At 40.7% G+C, this 16,660-nt stretch overlaps 1 protein-coding gene across 7 annotated transcripts; it reads right to left on the bottom strand.

Annotated features, from left to right (window-relative positions):
• Positions 1 to 65: 65 nt before the first annotated feature.
• On the bottom strand, positions 66 to 15,018 carry clockb (clock circadian regulator b). Of its 7 annotated transcripts, XR_015066004.1 has the most exons (26): positions 14,884 to 15,018; positions 13,105 to 13,196; positions 12,575 to 12,704; positions 11,684 to 11,772; positions 11,109 to 11,168; positions 10,869 to 11,017; positions 10,186 to 10,277; positions 9,976 to 10,065; positions 9,622 to 9,742; positions 9,239 to 9,352; positions 8,998 to 9,116; positions 8,822 to 8,904; positions 8,546 to 8,652; positions 8,300 to 8,447; positions 8,087 to 8,162; positions 7,723 to 7,861; positions 7,480 to 7,577; positions 7,093 to 7,356; positions 6,813 to 6,971; positions 5,745 to 5,927; positions 4,843 to 5,036; positions 4,634 to 4,763; positions 4,381 to 4,527; positions 3,487 to 4,050; positions 3,177 to 3,217; positions 66 to 3,074 (listed from the first exon to the last, which is right to left on the bottom strand). XR_015066004.1 is itself a non-coding variant. In XM_085911421.1 (25 exons), the coding sequence occupies exons 4-25, from the start codon at positions 11,698 to 11,700 to the stop codon at positions 3,676 to 3,678; spliced, it is 2,769 nt and encodes a 922-aa protein (XP_085767547.1). In that variant the 5' UTR covers positions 11,701 to 11,772; positions 12,575 to 12,704; positions 13,105 to 13,196; positions 14,884 to 15,018; the 3' UTR covers positions 3,255 to 3,675. The 7 variants fall into 7 exon arrangements, 5 of the variants coding, with proteins under 5 accessions (XP_085767547.1, XP_085767545.1, XP_085767548.1 ...); XR_015066003.1 differs by having other exon boundaries at positions 66 to 3,217; XM_085911421.1 differs by lacking the exons at positions 66 to 3,074; positions 3,177 to 3,217 and having other exon boundaries at positions 3,255 to 3,679; positions 3,776 to 4,050.
• Between the last annotated feature and the right edge of the window lie 1,642 nt (positions 15,019 to 16,660).

Raw genomic sequence — 16,660 nt, 5'->3', positions numbered from 1 at the left:
AACAGTCTGTCCAATTTATGTGTTGATTTTTTTTTTTTTAAGGAAAAGTCATTCACATTGCCAAATATAATTGCAGCTGTGTTTATTTTCAAATCGACCAAGAGGAGAGATGGGGGGGTTATAATAACAATAACATTTTTTTTGCTTCAAAATATTGATTATTATAACATTTGACTTTGGGATAGATAAAAGGAGCACAGGGATATAACTACATACAGGGTACATACAGTACAAGAAAGCATAGCACCGTTTTACACAGAATACGGTTGTCTTTTGTGTACAGTATTACATTAGCATTTCAACCAATTTATGTTGTGGGTAGGTCATCTGTGAAGAGGGGCGGCCATTGTCTTGATACATTAAATATAATACACCTCAATTTGATTGGGGATAGTTAAAAAAAAAAAAAATTCAGAGCTTCTTTTATAATGTTAAACCTGTCCATTATTATAATCTATTCTTTTTTTTTTTGCAAGACATATTCTTTCTCATATTTTTCCTTCTTTCATGTCATCAACAACATCCATTAGTCTTTTTTAAAAATAAAAATAAAAACAACACCTACTGTACATTCTTTGGGCTGGCTTATCAGTGACACGCACACTCGAGAAAGGAACAGATTGGCATTACGCTTCAGAGTGATGCCTCACACACGCTAAAGATGATCTAGAGTTTTTCTACTATGTGGTGAGTGGTCAATGTTGCAAGAAATAGAATTTTTCTTTTCGAGATTGGCTTGATGTGTTACTATGGTTAAGTGTTGGGCTGTCAGTCATTTAACAACAATTCTGCAAGGTGGGAAGGGGTGGGGGGACTCGTGCTGCATCGTCTACAAACACCCACTTTTTTTTTTTTCACTCACATCTACTTCCATATGAAAATAAGATGGTTTGACAGTGACATGTTTAGCATGCTTGCACAAACACACACATTCGGCCACTTTCTCACACAGACACATACGCACGCATACTTATTCAAGTTGAGCAGTCCCACACACGGGCTTCCAGAACACTGAGCCCAACCGGCAAGGAAAGTTTCTTGAATATTACAATTTTCTTTATACTGCAACGCAAGAACTGATTGGCTATCGCCAGGGGGTTAACAATATTGTTCCCCCCTGAGAAATACACGAACAACTCAGGAACAAGACACACAATATTCACCGTGCACACATACATACAAGCACGCACACACTAAAGATGTGCAGTGGAACCTCCAAAGTCAAGCATCCTAAACTAAGCTTGAAGGAAAACATGTCGAAACAGCAAACATAGCGACCGACGTCAGGTAATTGTGATTTTTTTTTTTTTTTTTATTTGATGCCATCACACGATAAGTGATGGCAGAGAGCACCACAAATGAAAAAAATTGAAATATTAGCTGCATCAATGTTAACTTGACAAATGTTGATAACTTTTGAAAGCACAATATCGAGAGCTTACCAACAAACGACTTCTGTTCTTGCTCCATGTTATGTTGGAAGACTGAATTCCGAGTGAAACACTTAAAAGAAACTTTTGTTTTACTATACAACGGTTAACTAGGAACAAGCTTGATGGCGACATTTAGCGCAAATCCATTTGCTTTACATTACTCATACAAAAAACAAAACAAAAACGTTTGGAAATGTTGGACAAGTCTAAAGTGGAGTTTGACTTTGAAGGTTACACCACTGAAACACATTCTGGAAGAGAACCTAAGATGACTCCCCTTCACCGAACGTCAACACTTTCCTTCAGACCGAGGCTTTTGCGTTTGATATGGCTTACTAGTGGAGTAAGGAGGTCCCCATTGATCTGGTCCTGCTTTTTTTTTTTTTTTACTGCTGCTTGAGAACTGAGGAACAATTGTAGTGAACTGCATGATTCTTTTTCTGAGGCCCAACGAGGAAGAGAAGGGTTAAACTGTGATCCCAAAGAGACCAGGAGACAAATGTCCCATGTTGAGGTTTACAGGTCCAAAAGAGGACTTCTACTTTTTTGTCTGTAGAGGAATGTGGGTCATATCATCATCACCATCATCAGTCACCACACTCCTTGTGACTTTTTCTAACTCTAGCCGCCGGTCATTACAGCAGCACAGTTTAACCCTTCCTGGTCTGGTTCCAGACTGAGGCAGAAGCATAACTTCCCACATTCCTGAGAGTGCAAGTACCATCCGGCAACTTCAAACCCTTACTAAGTCAATTACTGTAAGACACACACACACACACACACACACACACACACACACACACACACATACACACACACACACACACTCCCCCAAAAAGCTCTCTCTCACAAAACACACACACACACACACGTCCAAAAAAGCTCTCTCACAAAACACGCACACACACACACACGATACATTTCTCACACAAAGAGTCATGCCACAGTTGACAAGCGACTAGGTCTCGGACAGTGATTTACTGTACACAACCACATCAAGTGCTAAAGTTTCATGAGGATATACTGTTTGTTACGTATAGGGCTCTCTGAATGTTCAAAAAAATAATCCCTTCTACATATATATATATATATATATACTATACACACACACACACTTGCGTGAGCATTGTTAGGGGTTAGCTCTAAAATATAGATTTGCGTATGTATGCCTTTGCTGTTGGGAATTCAAACTAACAGAACTATGTAATTGGCACTTTGAATCACTAAAAATCTTATTTGTGATCATCCCGCAAACATTTCAGTTGGACTGTAATCAAAATTCTTTTGTTTTAAAGAGTTAAAAAAAAAAACAATGTCAATAGCTTCTTTTACACAGAGATCCTGCAAAATTGCCAGATCAGAGCTATAGCAGAAGGTCAGCATTTGCCTTTTTACTGTATGCGCTTTCATTTCATGACTCCGCAGCCCGCATTATGATGGTCACAAGTGTGACATCAGCACCTAGCGTGACGTCAAATACTTTGCTGAAAAGCAAAAATTGCTTTCAACACAACGTAGCATTGCAGAATTTCCTCACATACAGGTGGCAACCCACCTCTGTTACGACTCTCATCGTACTTCCCAAGGCAGAGAACTAGTGGGGTGGACTTGGTCCTTCTCCCCTCCATTCCGTGCCTTGCCCTTTACACAGAAAAGCAATTCGGGGGTGGGGCAGGGGTTAAAAGGGCAAATGTCACAGTGCTTTACAAACACTTGAGTTGCAAAAAAAATAACCTCACTCACCTTTGACTCCCCCAACCAGACTATTACAAGCTAATTGTGGACTTGAGTGAGAAAAAGGGAGGGGGGGGGGGGGGGGGATTGGGTCATTTGAGGGGTTTTGTCAACACACCAAGAAACACTTTGAACGAAGTAAAAAAAAAAAAAAAAAAAAGTCAAAGCGACTAATAAAAGCTTACACAGTTATTTTTTCCATGCAATCATATAAAATACTACATTTCCATTTCCTGTTAGGCTATATTGGATATTTACACATTTTTCTCAATATCATACAGGAAATTTGTACATGGTTAGTTAGTCCATTTTGACACACCTCCGACAGTCTTCTGTTACCGTGGCGATGAGGTGTTTGTGTCATATTCCACAGACTATCTCGCTCCCTTCCAAGGAAAAACGGGGGAGCTTGCCAGGAGTTCATTTGTCCAGCCGTTACTGGTGATGGATGCTCTTTCATGAGATCCTCGTGGAGTTGCAGATTTCTTTGTTGCCGTGATCCCACCTTTTAGCTGGAAAGGTTTGCCAAGCACACAATTAAAACAAATGTATGTGGCAGGCCTTTGGACTTTTCCTTTTTCTTTTCCAACAGGCCCTCCAAACCTTACTGCGGTTGGCTGCTGACACTGTCGGTCCTGTGCGACGACGGCGCTTTCTGCTGTTTCTGGGGTTGGGGTTTGAGCTGCTGCGGATGCCTCTGGTGGTGGGATTGTTGCTGTTGTTGCCTTTGTTGTGATTGTTGTTGCTGCTGCTGTTGAGGTTGTTGTTGCTGCTGCTGCTGTTGTTGATGAGTTGTCTGGGTAAAGGTACCCTGCTGCTGAAGTGGGAAGGCTGCCTGTAGAATTAGCTGAGTGGACTGGTTACCGTGGAGAAGACGAGTGCCCTAACAGGAAAAAAATGGGTACACCTATGAGCGCAACGTTTGTGTGATGGAATCAATTTCCACTCTGAAGTTAATTGTTAGTGGGAAGACAAGAGTGAGTTGAAATAGGTGTGTAGGAAAATTTACTCATTTTACAAGTTCAATTCAAAAAAATGAAACTCATTGGGGAAATACTTTTCAGAAGCCCAATTCTCACCCACTTTCTATTTAAAAAGCAGTAGGAGCACAGAAAATAGCATACTCTAAAACGCAGAGCAATTCGACTTATTTCCACTGACATGCTTGACAATAGCATTTCATTGATGCACTTTTACTGCCATCTCGTGGTACCTGTAGGAACTGCTGCTGCTGCTGTTGTTGTTGTTGCTGCCCCTGTTGGCCGCTTTGTGCCACCACAGCCGTCTGGTTGGAGGCGTCAGTCTGACCCTGGGAAGGTTGCGCTGGTTGGAGAGTCAGTGTCTGTGTTTGTCCTCCCTGCTGAAGATGTACAGGAGTTGAAATGGGGAACGTAGAGGAAGATATTCAAACAAACAAAGAGCAAGACCCTACCCCAAAATATGAATCAATGCAACTTCATCTTTACCTGTTGCCCACCGAAGGGGTTGTATGCGGTGACCACCTGGCCCATGAACATGGAGGTGGGAACCATGACAGCACCGCATGCCATTGGAGCCGTTACAAGTTTGGTCACCAGCTGCTGCCCTGCTGGAAAACTGTCGTAGAAAGCAAAATAACAACACTTCATTCCTACACAAAGCTATTAAAATACCTTCATTGAATTGACAAATGTACCGGATCTGCCGGTCCTGCGTGAAGGTGGCCACAGCTGTGCCTTGCTGCGTGTTGTTCTGCGGCAGACTGGTGCTGATCTGCAGCACGTTGTGCTGCCCCGGTTGGGAGATCATCATGGTATTGTACAGTTGGGTCGGCACAGAGTTTTGGGTTTGTGGCTGAGCCTGAGGGGGCTGTTGAGACTGCCGTTGGGTCTGCAGGGGGGGGAGTGAAACAACAATTTAGATCCATTTCAGAGTTTGCATCGAATTTCTCCGGTTCGCAATGTCTTTATTTATCTTCCTCCGATGCAAAATGCACACAGTCGGAGATACGGTCAACAAATTTTATGGGAAAGCTCAAAGCCACAGAATGAGAAAATGGCTTGCAGCTGCATCATTCGCATAGTTTCATGCAGAACCAGAGATTGCATTGAATTTAAAACTGGAATAAAATATATATTGCTCTATTGGCGGAAACTAAAAACATGTGCGTAGTTTCATTTTTGCAGCGCAAACACATACTGTATGCTGTATGCATAAATTACGCTACAAACACTAAAAACAAAAAATAAAAATAAACACAGAGGCACAATGTTTCAGAAACGACTTCCTAATCTGATCATGTGATCAGATATGAGAATTTTGGCCTAGTTTATTTTCACTTTTCTACACAGCGGTTAACTTAACCCTTGTATGAATGTTCAAATGTTAAGCATACTTGAAATAAATAAATAAAAAAAGAAGCCTATCCGGTACTTAAGGTTTTATGATGCTGACGGTTTGAGCCTGGAACTAATTAAAGCCATGTTTGAAACTAGAAAAACTTAGAAGTTAATAAGCATCACGGAAGAGATTTCGTTCAACTTTGGAGGGTCCGTTGAGTATATGTGTTGTATTTGTGTGCAATTTCTTGCGTCCCACCTGCTGCTGAAGGCTTTGCTGAGGAGGAGGCGCCTGTTGCTGGATGGTAAGTTGCGGTGTTCCCGAATGGACCGGGTTGATTGCCGTTTGTTGGACCTGATTGCTCAGAGCACTCGCCTGTTGGACCGGCGCCACCTGGGGGAGCTGCATGTTCATTGCTCCACCCGGCTGCTGCAACAACATCTGCAATGAGCACACATTTCTTTTGTGTAAGCACATTCATGGACTAAAAAAGAAAAACATGACTTAGTGGGCAACTGTTTTCTATGATAATGGTTTTCCAAGAGAATTACTACATTCTGTTTCTAGGTCAGACGGCTGTCGCAACTGCCCACACGCTTTCTGTCTTTGTTCAAGTAAAGTCATTTCCCAGCTTTGGAAATTGTGTGCAGAAATTTCTCCTTATTAAATTTTAGTTTGTGTAAATCTGACTTTTATGAAATTATGCAACGCGACTAGGTGTTGAGTGCATACTGAAGAAAGCACAACCCCTGAATTTAACCCCTGAAAATCAGTCACTGGGATCAGTAGAGAAAAGTTCAAATGGTGAATGAAGTATTTAAGTACTGGGACTGATTGAAGTTGAGCCAGTTCTGCCACTTGAGTCTCCCAGTGACACAGATACGCTCAAGCACGTGAAAATACATCCGTGGTGAAATTGAGGTGAAGAAGATATTCAGGTTGTGGGTGTATAATTTTAGCTGGTATTACTGTTGCCAATTGTGGTAAACTACTTTGTGGCAGCACTCCAGCAGTCACTGATTAAAACTAGTTCCAGGAGTAAACAGGCCAAAATTACACACGGCCATTGTGTGGTTGTGAGCTGGAGACGATGTCAGTTAGTGTACCCTTAAGGTTATGATCCTAGCATAGAGTGAGTCTCTTCTTGGTGGGGTGACATGTGATGTCAGCAATTCTGAACATGACCCGTGGCCGGCAATAGTTTCTGCATGAGTGTGTTCATCATATTTACTGTATATTATAGCTCAGACATGAACGATGAATTGCAAGGAACATCTTTCCTAAAAATAAAAGTGTATGTAACACTATAGACTGTATTGGTTCTACCTGAATACCCTGGCCCTGGACCCTCTGTAGCTGCTCCTGGATGTTTCTTAGCTCTTCCTGCTGCCGCTGAATGTTGGCCTGTATCATTCTGGTCCTTTGCTCCAGCTGCTCCTTAAGATGCTGCATAGCATTCACCTGTGCTGAGAACTCCATCACCGGCTGCAGGGTATGGGAAAAGAAAGATTTTTAATGATAGCATGTAATGCATGTATGCACGATCGATCGATCAATGATTTTTGACGCAGAGAAACGAGCACAGAAGGCAGTAGTAGTGTCTTACCTGTACGTTTGACTGCAGTTGCTGTGGTTGTTGCTGCTGCTGCTGCTGTGGTTGTTGCTGCTGCTGTTGTTGTTGTTGTTGCTGCTGCTGTTGTTGTTGTTGTTGTTGCTGCTGCTGTTGTTGCTGCTGCTGTTGTTGTTGTTGTTGCTGTTGTTGCTGCTGCTGCTGCTGTTGCTGCTGCTGCTGCTGTTGCTGCTGTTGTTGCTGCTGCTGCGTGATCATACCCGGAGTGACACTCTGGCTAGTAGTCTGAGAGCTCATGGACTGCAGATACGGACAAACAATTAGGACAAATATATTAATGGTTTATTAAAATAATCTAATAAAATTGAATATGGGGCGAAACAGTTTGCAACATGTTGCTGTCTCAAGTTTGTTTAGTCTCACCTGGCTGCTAATGGATGAGCGACGCTGGGACGTCATCTCCATGGTTGAAGCCAGGGACTGTCGCGGAGGTGTGGCTGTATCCATATGAAGCTTGGAAGCTGTTGGTGCACAAACAGAATCAGCGATTAGCTTTAAAAAAATAAAAAAAAGTTTACTTTTTACATTATTTGTATCAGAGACTATGCCCACACTGTATGTCAATGTTTCTCAAATCTAGCTTGCAAAAAGTGGCGTTTTACTTACAAGTGCAAGTGTTGTCCGATACATGTGATGAGGACTTGCGGGAACTTCGTGAAGAGGTTGAGGGTGTTCGGCTGCGGTCAAACCTTTCTAATGCCTCCTTGAGGCTGGAAGTGTTCAGCTCTGAACCAGAGTCCTGGCTCTGTCAGGCACAGAATAAGAGTAAATGGGATGCAGTTTATCACAGTTCTCTGTATTAATACAAAGAAGTCAAAAAAATATTCTAGATTTGTACCTATTGATTTTTGTGTTGAGGGAATTGCTTGCAAGTATTTCTCACTTAATTCTTTCTTTTATTTAATCTAATGTATTTGCTTGAATGCGGTGCCATGAAAAAAAAAAAAACGAATAGAAAACAATATTTCACCTTATCCATAGTGACCTCTGGTTTGGATTCTTCAATGCCCAGCTCCCTTCGCTGTTCCGCCCTCACTTCTGCATAGCTAGAGATGTTTTTGAGAGAGGAAGGAAGAGATTTCTGAGTCATTATGAAGACATTTTTAGTTTTTGGAGTGACCTCATTAAAGTGAATTTTGGTAAAAAAAAAAAACGGCAAGAGGATTTCTTTTCCTCATTATACCTGACGACTGTATGCGTGCAGACAATAAACTCGGGCCGAGAGTTCCACTGGTGATAGGTAATGTAGTAGTGCGTCTGCAGCCATATCCACTGTTGACCTTTCGTCAGGAAACGGTAGTAACAAGACTTCCCTTTACCGTACTGCATCACTAAGAAAGGAAAAGACAAAGGGGGCGGCCACAGAGCTGTGAGAAGAAGTACATGGAAAGAATTTTAGCGATGCAGTCAAAGCGAAGTGAGCCCTCACAGTGTTCATGGCACTTAGCAAGCGTCTCCAGGTCATCCACATGATAATAGTCGTACCCTGAAGTTCCCAGAACTTCAAATGGTAAGTAGCCTATAATTGGTGGAGCTCTGAGAAAAAGAAATACATTAGTACAAAACAAGAGTGGTGCTGTATCAATTTAGAGTAAATGTAATAAAATCAAAAGTCAAAGATAAAGTCAAAGTCAAAGTTGAATCTAGTTGAATCTAGTTGAATCTAATAAACAATTATATATCCATAGCAAAAAAATTTGTTTACCTGTGGTCGAGAAAGAGGAACTTCCACTCTAAACTGTGCCTAGAGGTGAATTCTTCATTGGGCTCTTCTACTGTACACATCTCCTATGAATATAATAAAAACTATATTTTAGCATTATTTTATGTGCTGTAGTTTTTCCCCCAACCAGATTTTCGGGTGAATACATCTGAGAGTACCTTGATGAACTGGGGTTTAGTGAGGCGTACAGTAGCCACGAAGCACACTTGGTCATCAAAGGCTGGCTGTAGAGAGCGCTGTAATACAGCCGCCAGACCATTCCGAGTCACGTTCGGAACTACAAGAGAACAGAGCAAGCTCTGAGCATGTCAAATGAGAAGCAGCTGCTTCAAACTCATTCGGACAAAAAAAAAAAAAAATGCTACTGTTTGAATTTAAGTCTACTAATAAGTGACATACCATTGTTGAGCGACTTGAAATTTCCAATGAAGCTGACATATTCGTAGATGGGAGGTTCTTTGGGGTCAATTGACCCTCGGAGCATATGACAACAAAATTCCATATAGTTTTTACCTGCAGGAGAAAAAAAAAACATGCTTCTGTCAACTAAATGATCTACTATAATTAATAATAATATTTAGGGGACAAGTTCTTAGTACAGTAGATGATGTACAATGATCCACCTGACGTACAATCTTTACTAATATTACTACTTTTGGGGGTAAAACTAAAATCTCCCATTATATTCCTAATACCAGTATTTCATATTAAACTGTAAACAAAAAATTGGGAAATCTATCGTTACAAATACATTACACAATAATGAGTTCTCTGTTACTGACTCTTTAAATAATCTGATGTGAGGCTCTCTGGGTCGTTGGGGTGCGTGGACAAGGCTTTGTACACGTCTGAATGCTCTCCAACTGGCAGGAAGTTTAACAAGTTCTGGTCCACCAAGTCCGCCTGCCAAGCCAAGAAAGAAAGAAAAAAAAAAAGGTTTAAATGTGTACCTTTATACTGCACATTCCGGCAACATAACAAGTTAAATATTCTGTGCTGTGCAGTCAGATTTACAAATGCTGATGTTCCATGCTAGTTACTAGTTACTAACACAAGCTGCCAATGTTACCTAGCACGCAAGAGTAAAAAGATGAGCAATGACTTTAGAATAACAAAATATAGACTGGAATACTCACAGGAAGGTGTTCCAGTAATGAAGTGACACTCTCTGACACATAGAGGATATTCCCATCAGTCATTATTGCTATGAAGAAGCCATCCAGTGCCTAATAATGTCAGGGAAATACAAAACCACACTCTTTATTATTAATCTACAACAGTGGTAGTAGCGTTTCCTGATAACTTGATAAGTATGTTTAGAATAAAACTGAAGTTAGATGACTGACCTCCAACATGAGCTGGGTGAACTCCTCATTGCTAAGAAATGGAGGCTTCCAGTCCTGTCTGATCTCACTGGACTCTGACTGGGCAGCGATTTCTAATGAGGGAAAAAAATATATATTTTTTTGAGAGATGGAACCGAGTATAGGACTATACAATAAAGAGGTGCAAGGCACCAAAAAACAACAAACAAACCCAGCAGTGTCACAACAGGAGTCTGGAAAATGTATTGAGCACAAAATATTCTTCACGCTGCTTAAAGGTAATACTATTCAGTGAGAGTAAAGCCATTGGCTATTAAAAAGTCCAGTGGAACCTTCAAATCAAACACCCAAAAGTGATCATTTTCTCCAAAATCTGCTTCAAGAGTCAAACCAAAATTTGGGAGTTGGCCAACCAATACCATGCAGGACACAAAAGAGACTAGCGAATCTTTGTGAGCATCGAAAGGATGAACTGACAGCTTGAGCCTGCAACAATTAACACTTTACATTGCAAAGATTGGGATCTTTTTTTTTTTTTATTATTACAACTCGCATCACAAAATGACTGCTTGATTCTGGAGGTTCCAACAGGTCTCGCTCAAGTTGTTGTAATGAAAATAAACACAGAAATGATGTTAACTAGGAAGCTGGAAGATTTTGCCCGGTGATGTACTGCACAGAAACAGGAAGTGAGGCGACCTGACCTTTGTGTTTACACAGGAAGTCGATACTTTTCTGCAGGATCGTGGACTTGTCCATCTTCCTGGTGTTGCCAGGCAACATGGTGCCGAGTTCCTTGATGAGGACATTGAACTGGTCTCTCCGTTTCTTCTCAGACTTGTTGCGGGACACGCTGCATTTCAAAGGCAGGTTTAGTTAAGCGGGTGTGACATTGTGGGAATTTCTAGTGATTAATCAAATACTAGTATTTGTAGGCAATTTACCGTTTTGCTTTGTCCTTTTCATCTTCTTCCATCAACCCATCAAAGATGCTACAATCATCCCTGTGTGAGGTGAAAAACATGCTTTGAGAAACTATACCTTAGTCTTGCACTTTTTGTTTTTCTCCACGTTCACACACTTGCGGGTGGCTTGAAAGCAGATATGCATTGGTAAGAATAGCTAATGGAGGATGTTGGCTAATGAGAATTCCAACATGCCAGCGGCCGGTTTATTTTTGGGTCATACAGAAAGCGAGGCAGACAAAGAAAGATCGAAGGAATGTGTTGCGCTTGCCAAGAAGGTTACCAGAGCATTTGTAAAATCAACTTGAACGTTTTGGCTCCCTTTCTTATGACTGAGATCAAATTGAATCTTTTACTTTCTGCTCAAGTTTTACTCCCAACCTACTTTGACATATGAAGGGTGCACTTTCTTGAGGGATTTACATTCAAAAAGAGGGAAAGTTTTCATAAACCACACAAAGAATCAAATACAGATGTGAGGGACTACCGTAATTTCTCAAGTATAAAATGCAAAAAAATATATCATGGCATCGTGGATGGATGCTATAACTTACCCTATGCTTGATGTCATGGTGGCTGCTTCTCAGGGCTGTGGTTGTGGTGACTTGCTTTTTAGGCGTGAGGTAGGCATTTGGAAGTCCACCTTGAAAAGAATGGAGGGAAACATGTAATAACCTACAACGGTTTCACATTTAGAATAGAATTACATTGACTAAGATAACAGAAACAAGTGTAGTCACGTTTATATTGGACCAATCTAGGGCTTTTAGTTGTGTACAAAAAAACAATAACACAAAGTAAGAATAAAGCAGCAGTTCCTACAGACTGTCTCAATTTGGGCAGCCTGCCCAGAACAATACCCCAGATGGATAAAATTCTTCACTGAATAAGTGATGACAACTCAAGTTGCTATTAAAAAAAACACACACGCACACACACATTTGTCCACAAACGGCAAGATTGGCTTTCTGAAAAGACATGTTCCTTTCTTGCTGGTTTGGTAGAGACAAGAAGAAAAAAATGTTACCTAATCAGGATATTGGCAAAAGTGCATTTCTTGTACAGGAATAAAACTGAAGCTTTACCAAATGCAATCAGTTCTAACATGCTGGCAAGGCTGTATTTTAAAGCCCATTCAAACATAGATTTATTGATGATTTAAAAAAAAAAAAAAAAAGCATCTTTGTTAATCCTTGTGAATAGCAAAACATTAAGGAAAATCTCAGTGCTTACATTGATGACAAAAGGCGAGAAATCCAAACAAAATCAAGCCCCCACACACACACACGGCTCATGAAGTCTGCTCACATGCAAAGTATACACAGGTTAACAGAGAATAACTTGCTATATTTATATTTACATTTAGAATTAGTTTTATTTATATTTTATTTTAAATGCATGACAGTGTAGCATTTTGTGTGAATGCATTTTGTGTGTTCACTCACCCCACTGCAGCTCATGCACGGTGTGAGTAAATGACTTTTTTTCAGAGGTTTAAAAAGGGTAAGTAGGGGTTAAAGCCAGGGGTCATCAGGGGTCACCAGACCACAGAAAAGCCATGGTGGTTTGCCAAACCTGTCAGAAAAATCAGAACAAGACACTGAAGGTCAGTCTGGGGTCAGATTTCACCTGACGTCAGGCTGTGGCTATAGTAACTAAAACATGAAAAAAAAAAGTTTATGCAGTGTGTAAAAAAATTTGGTACCACATATAAACATCAAAAGAGCGACAAGAAAACTTTTTTCCATTCTAATTTTAAGTTTGCGTCTTAGTTTTTTTCTTATAAAAATAGAATGACTAGTCGACATTGAGTCAAGAAAAATAATTCTAATGCCTTTAGGTACACTCTGTATACAAAACATCAATGCTGAAATGAATGATTTGTAATGCTTCCATACAGTGCTCTTAAAAAAGTGTTTTGGAGTGCAGTGACCTAGTTATGGAAAAAAAGGATGATTTCAAACTGTCAACTTACTCAGTCACTAGAATGCCCCTTTGAGGCAGAGCCTGTTGTTTTAGAGGCTTTCCTGAGAGCTTACAGATCTTTCTGTGTGAGCCACACCTCGCCTGCAATGTACACACAAACACACACGAAGCCTGTCAATAGACAAACCATGAGAACCCATGCTCACTGTTTGACATGCATGCAAATGCTAGAGGCCAACATTGGGCTCATTTAAATGAATAAATGAACGAACAAATAGCTCAGTGACTGCAAAATGATTTTGCACCTCTTTGGTATATTTGACCCCAAAAAATACTGTACAAAATGTTATTTTATTCAAAATTATAACTTATATTGTCATCTGACATTAAAAAAAAAATGTTTTGCTCATATTGGCCCTCAGCTAGATCACTTTAACAAGCCTAAAGGAACACGAATAATCTTAATCAAAAATTAATTAAGAAATGAATGCAATCATATCATACTTTTTAATATAGAGTAGTCATCGTAGGACTTAAAATCTGAAATGGTCCAAAAAAAAACCCAAAAAACACCAACATCCTCAGACATTTTAATTGTACGAAACAATCACGGCATAATCGCCTAAGTCGTTTTGAAAATTTTGGGTGACAAAGACAATCAACAACAAATTCAACAGACAGAAGCCTGCATTCTATCTTTGCCGTTACCAAAGCTGAATAACTGAAAATCTACACAAATAATGGAGAAAACAAGTCTGTGAGCAAACACATTGGTGTTCCTTAAAATGAAGCTGGTAACTCCACAACTGTACAACTGAGCAAGGCCATTGCTTATTTCAAAACCCAACTTCAATAACAGAATAGCAGTCCTATAGAAGGTGAAAATGGGCAAACAGTGGCAACAAATAACATCTTCCAAACAACAATGTCAACTCCACTGGTGAAATATTGGAAGTTTTTCAGCAACCATCTTGACCCTGTAGTGGCTCCACTTTGGGGAAGCGCTACCATGACCTACTGTACAGTAATCCTCATGGCTAAGCTTTTATTTCATGCAGCCATTATTTACAATGTGCACGCTCAAAAACAGCACGTCGAAAAGGAATACCGCATTCAAATCGCTCGAAATCGAGTGAATAAAAGAATAAGCAAATGTGCCACAGGTGTTCGTTATACAACCGGGAGAGCAACCCACATACTGTAGCTAGCTAACATGCTAACTAAGCTCTGCTACCGAAACCTGCCAATTTAGCTAACTCGATTCTTCCTCCCGTTACACTCGCGCTTACCGAGCGAGACCAACACGACAAATAACGCATTCGTTTTTATTTTTGGGAAAAAATGCAATATTGGCACCATATCACAGCAAAACTGCTTTTGAGCTCCTAGCTGTCACGCAACAACTGAGCACAAAATTATTTCGTAAAATACCGCTGCGTTTCGTCAAACACTGCCGCGCGCCAAGATCGCCACTAAATACATTTTTTTTTTTAAAACGCATAAATAACGACACACATACACGCACCTACACACATCTACATACATTACATACAAACACGCGCACGCGCCAGCGAGCGGCCACGCACGCACGCACTCACACACACATACACACACCGTGACGGACGCGCGCATAGACACACATCCACAAGGCTGCTGAGAATGTGGGTCACTGGGCCTTGCTCGCCCTCCAGCGTGCGGAAACAGTCTCCGAGCCTCCGCTGCAGTCCGAACGCTTCCGCGCCTCTCTCCCTCTCACTCACACATACACACACACGCATACATACACCGAATAAAACAATATTCGTCCACCGCACCGCGACGGGCTCACCTCGCCGAGCGTTCGACAGCGAAGCTTTCAGTTGTGCGGTTCGCTCGTAGTCTTGCATCGAGAGGAGGCGGCGGGGGCCAAGAGGACTCCGGCTTGGGGAGAAAAACAGGAGGCCTACTTCATACTACGCCGTACAGTCATGCGCAATAGAGACAGTAGGGCGCACTATTTGGCAAGTACAGTTCACAAGCAGTCAGGGATCTGAGGGATTTTCGCAGCGGCAAATGACGGCGTGTTTTCCTGCTTTACTCATTTTTTTTTCTTTTTACATAATTACATAGACAATCTTAAACCCATATTTGTTTGTTATTATATGGAAAAATACAGAGGAATCATCCCTGCAACATAAATAATGCGCTGTACATAGCAATACTGTAATAGTTATTTTGAGAGCAGTGCCTACTATATAGGTTATTTGGATTATATATCATGTATTGAGGTTAATATTTATGTGACGTTATATTTCCAGGGGAAAGGCGGGGTCGGGATGGCCCTGCTCGGGAGAGAGGGGGTTTCCCTTTCAATCAACACCCAATCAAAAGCTTCATAGGGTGTGACGTTGCACCTATTCCTGTATCGAGGTTCCCCTCACATTATTGATTGATTTCCCCTCACCTCCAGTAGACAACCTTTATAAACACACTCGATACATCACGAGATACATTTACACACTTTTTTTTAAGAGCTAAATCACGAGCGGTATGAGGGATTATAGTGCTATTTTGATTCAATTGATTGATTGGCATTATCACAGAAGTATTTCTGTATTAATTTATTGGTGCGGTTTTTGTGAGCACTGCACCACACCCTTTCTACATATTTGAGCATCTAAAATATTTTAGGGTGATATAAACATGTCACAATATGCTGGAGCTTTACTGCAGTTTCTGGGATCTATATTACTCTTTGAAAATAAGTATCTCTGTAAAGTCATAGATATTTTTTATATAGTTTCATATTAGATGCACAGGTGTTACCTGATGTGTATAACTTCATACATATGTTAAAGTTTCATGAACAAATATATTTCTATCATTAAGATTAAATATAACATTATATTTTTATTGATGCTGTGAAATTTTATGAGGTACTGCCCAAATAAAAACTACTCTCAAGGCAAAGCAAATAAAGCATATTCTGCTCCTTTTAATCAATAAACCAAGTATTTTTAGAAAGAAGAAATCTCATTTTACTCTGTTGAGTCATATAAACTGAGAGTTGCATGCAGGTGAGTCATACTAAACACACGTTGATGTAGTAAAGACTGAATCATTTGTTAAACATCCCGCCCTACCCTTTCGACAGACCATAAAAGTATAATGATTCTGCTGACAGATGACCTTCCTAATAAACTCAGCAGAGCTCTTTTGGTTGTCGTTCCATTTAGGTCGAGTGTGCAGTAGCGCTCAACGAGATCCAAGGCTAGCTTTTCGTTTGATCTAATAATTATGTCATGCAGTACACAAAAACACAACAGTAAATACAATGCAGCATGGTGGGCCTCGAAGATGACGAATCTGATTTACATTCGAGAGTTTCTTGGGTTGAATCTGTGCCGTTTGGATGTTCTCCCAATTTGCTCAGGGCGCATCGAATCGGTCATACGTTCCAAAAACATGCACCGTGCCAGTCAGCTGGGCTCGGCTCCACCTCACCCGTGACCCAAATGAGGACAAGTGGCTACGCAGTCATGAACTCTGCTTAGTAACAAGTGGTAGTGAAAATGTAACGTGACCAGAAAACACAACCAGAGAAACTTTGTTGAACAGTGTTGCTT

Source organism: Syngnathus leptorhynchus, chromosome 5 (assembly GCF_054491065.1).
Source record: "Syngnathus leptorhynchus isolate UIUO chromosome 5, UIUO_Slep, whole genome shotgun sequence".
Classification (NCBI taxonomy): Eukaryota; Metazoa; Chordata; class Actinopteri; order Syngnathiformes; family Syngnathidae; genus Syngnathus; species Syngnathus leptorhynchus.
This window is presented reverse-complemented; position numbering and strand designations above follow the sequence as displayed.

Coding starts and splice junctions, on each gene's coding strand:
- clockb (XM_085911419.1), bottom strand. Junction 10,066..10,185: donor TCACCCAGCTCATGTTGGAG/GTCAGTCATCTA, acceptor TGACATTATTAG/GCACTGGATGGCTTCTTCAT. Junction 5,928..6,812: donor TCCAGGGCCAGGGTATTCAG/GTAGAACCAATA, acceptor TGCTCATTGCAG/ATGTTGTTGCAGCAGCCGGG.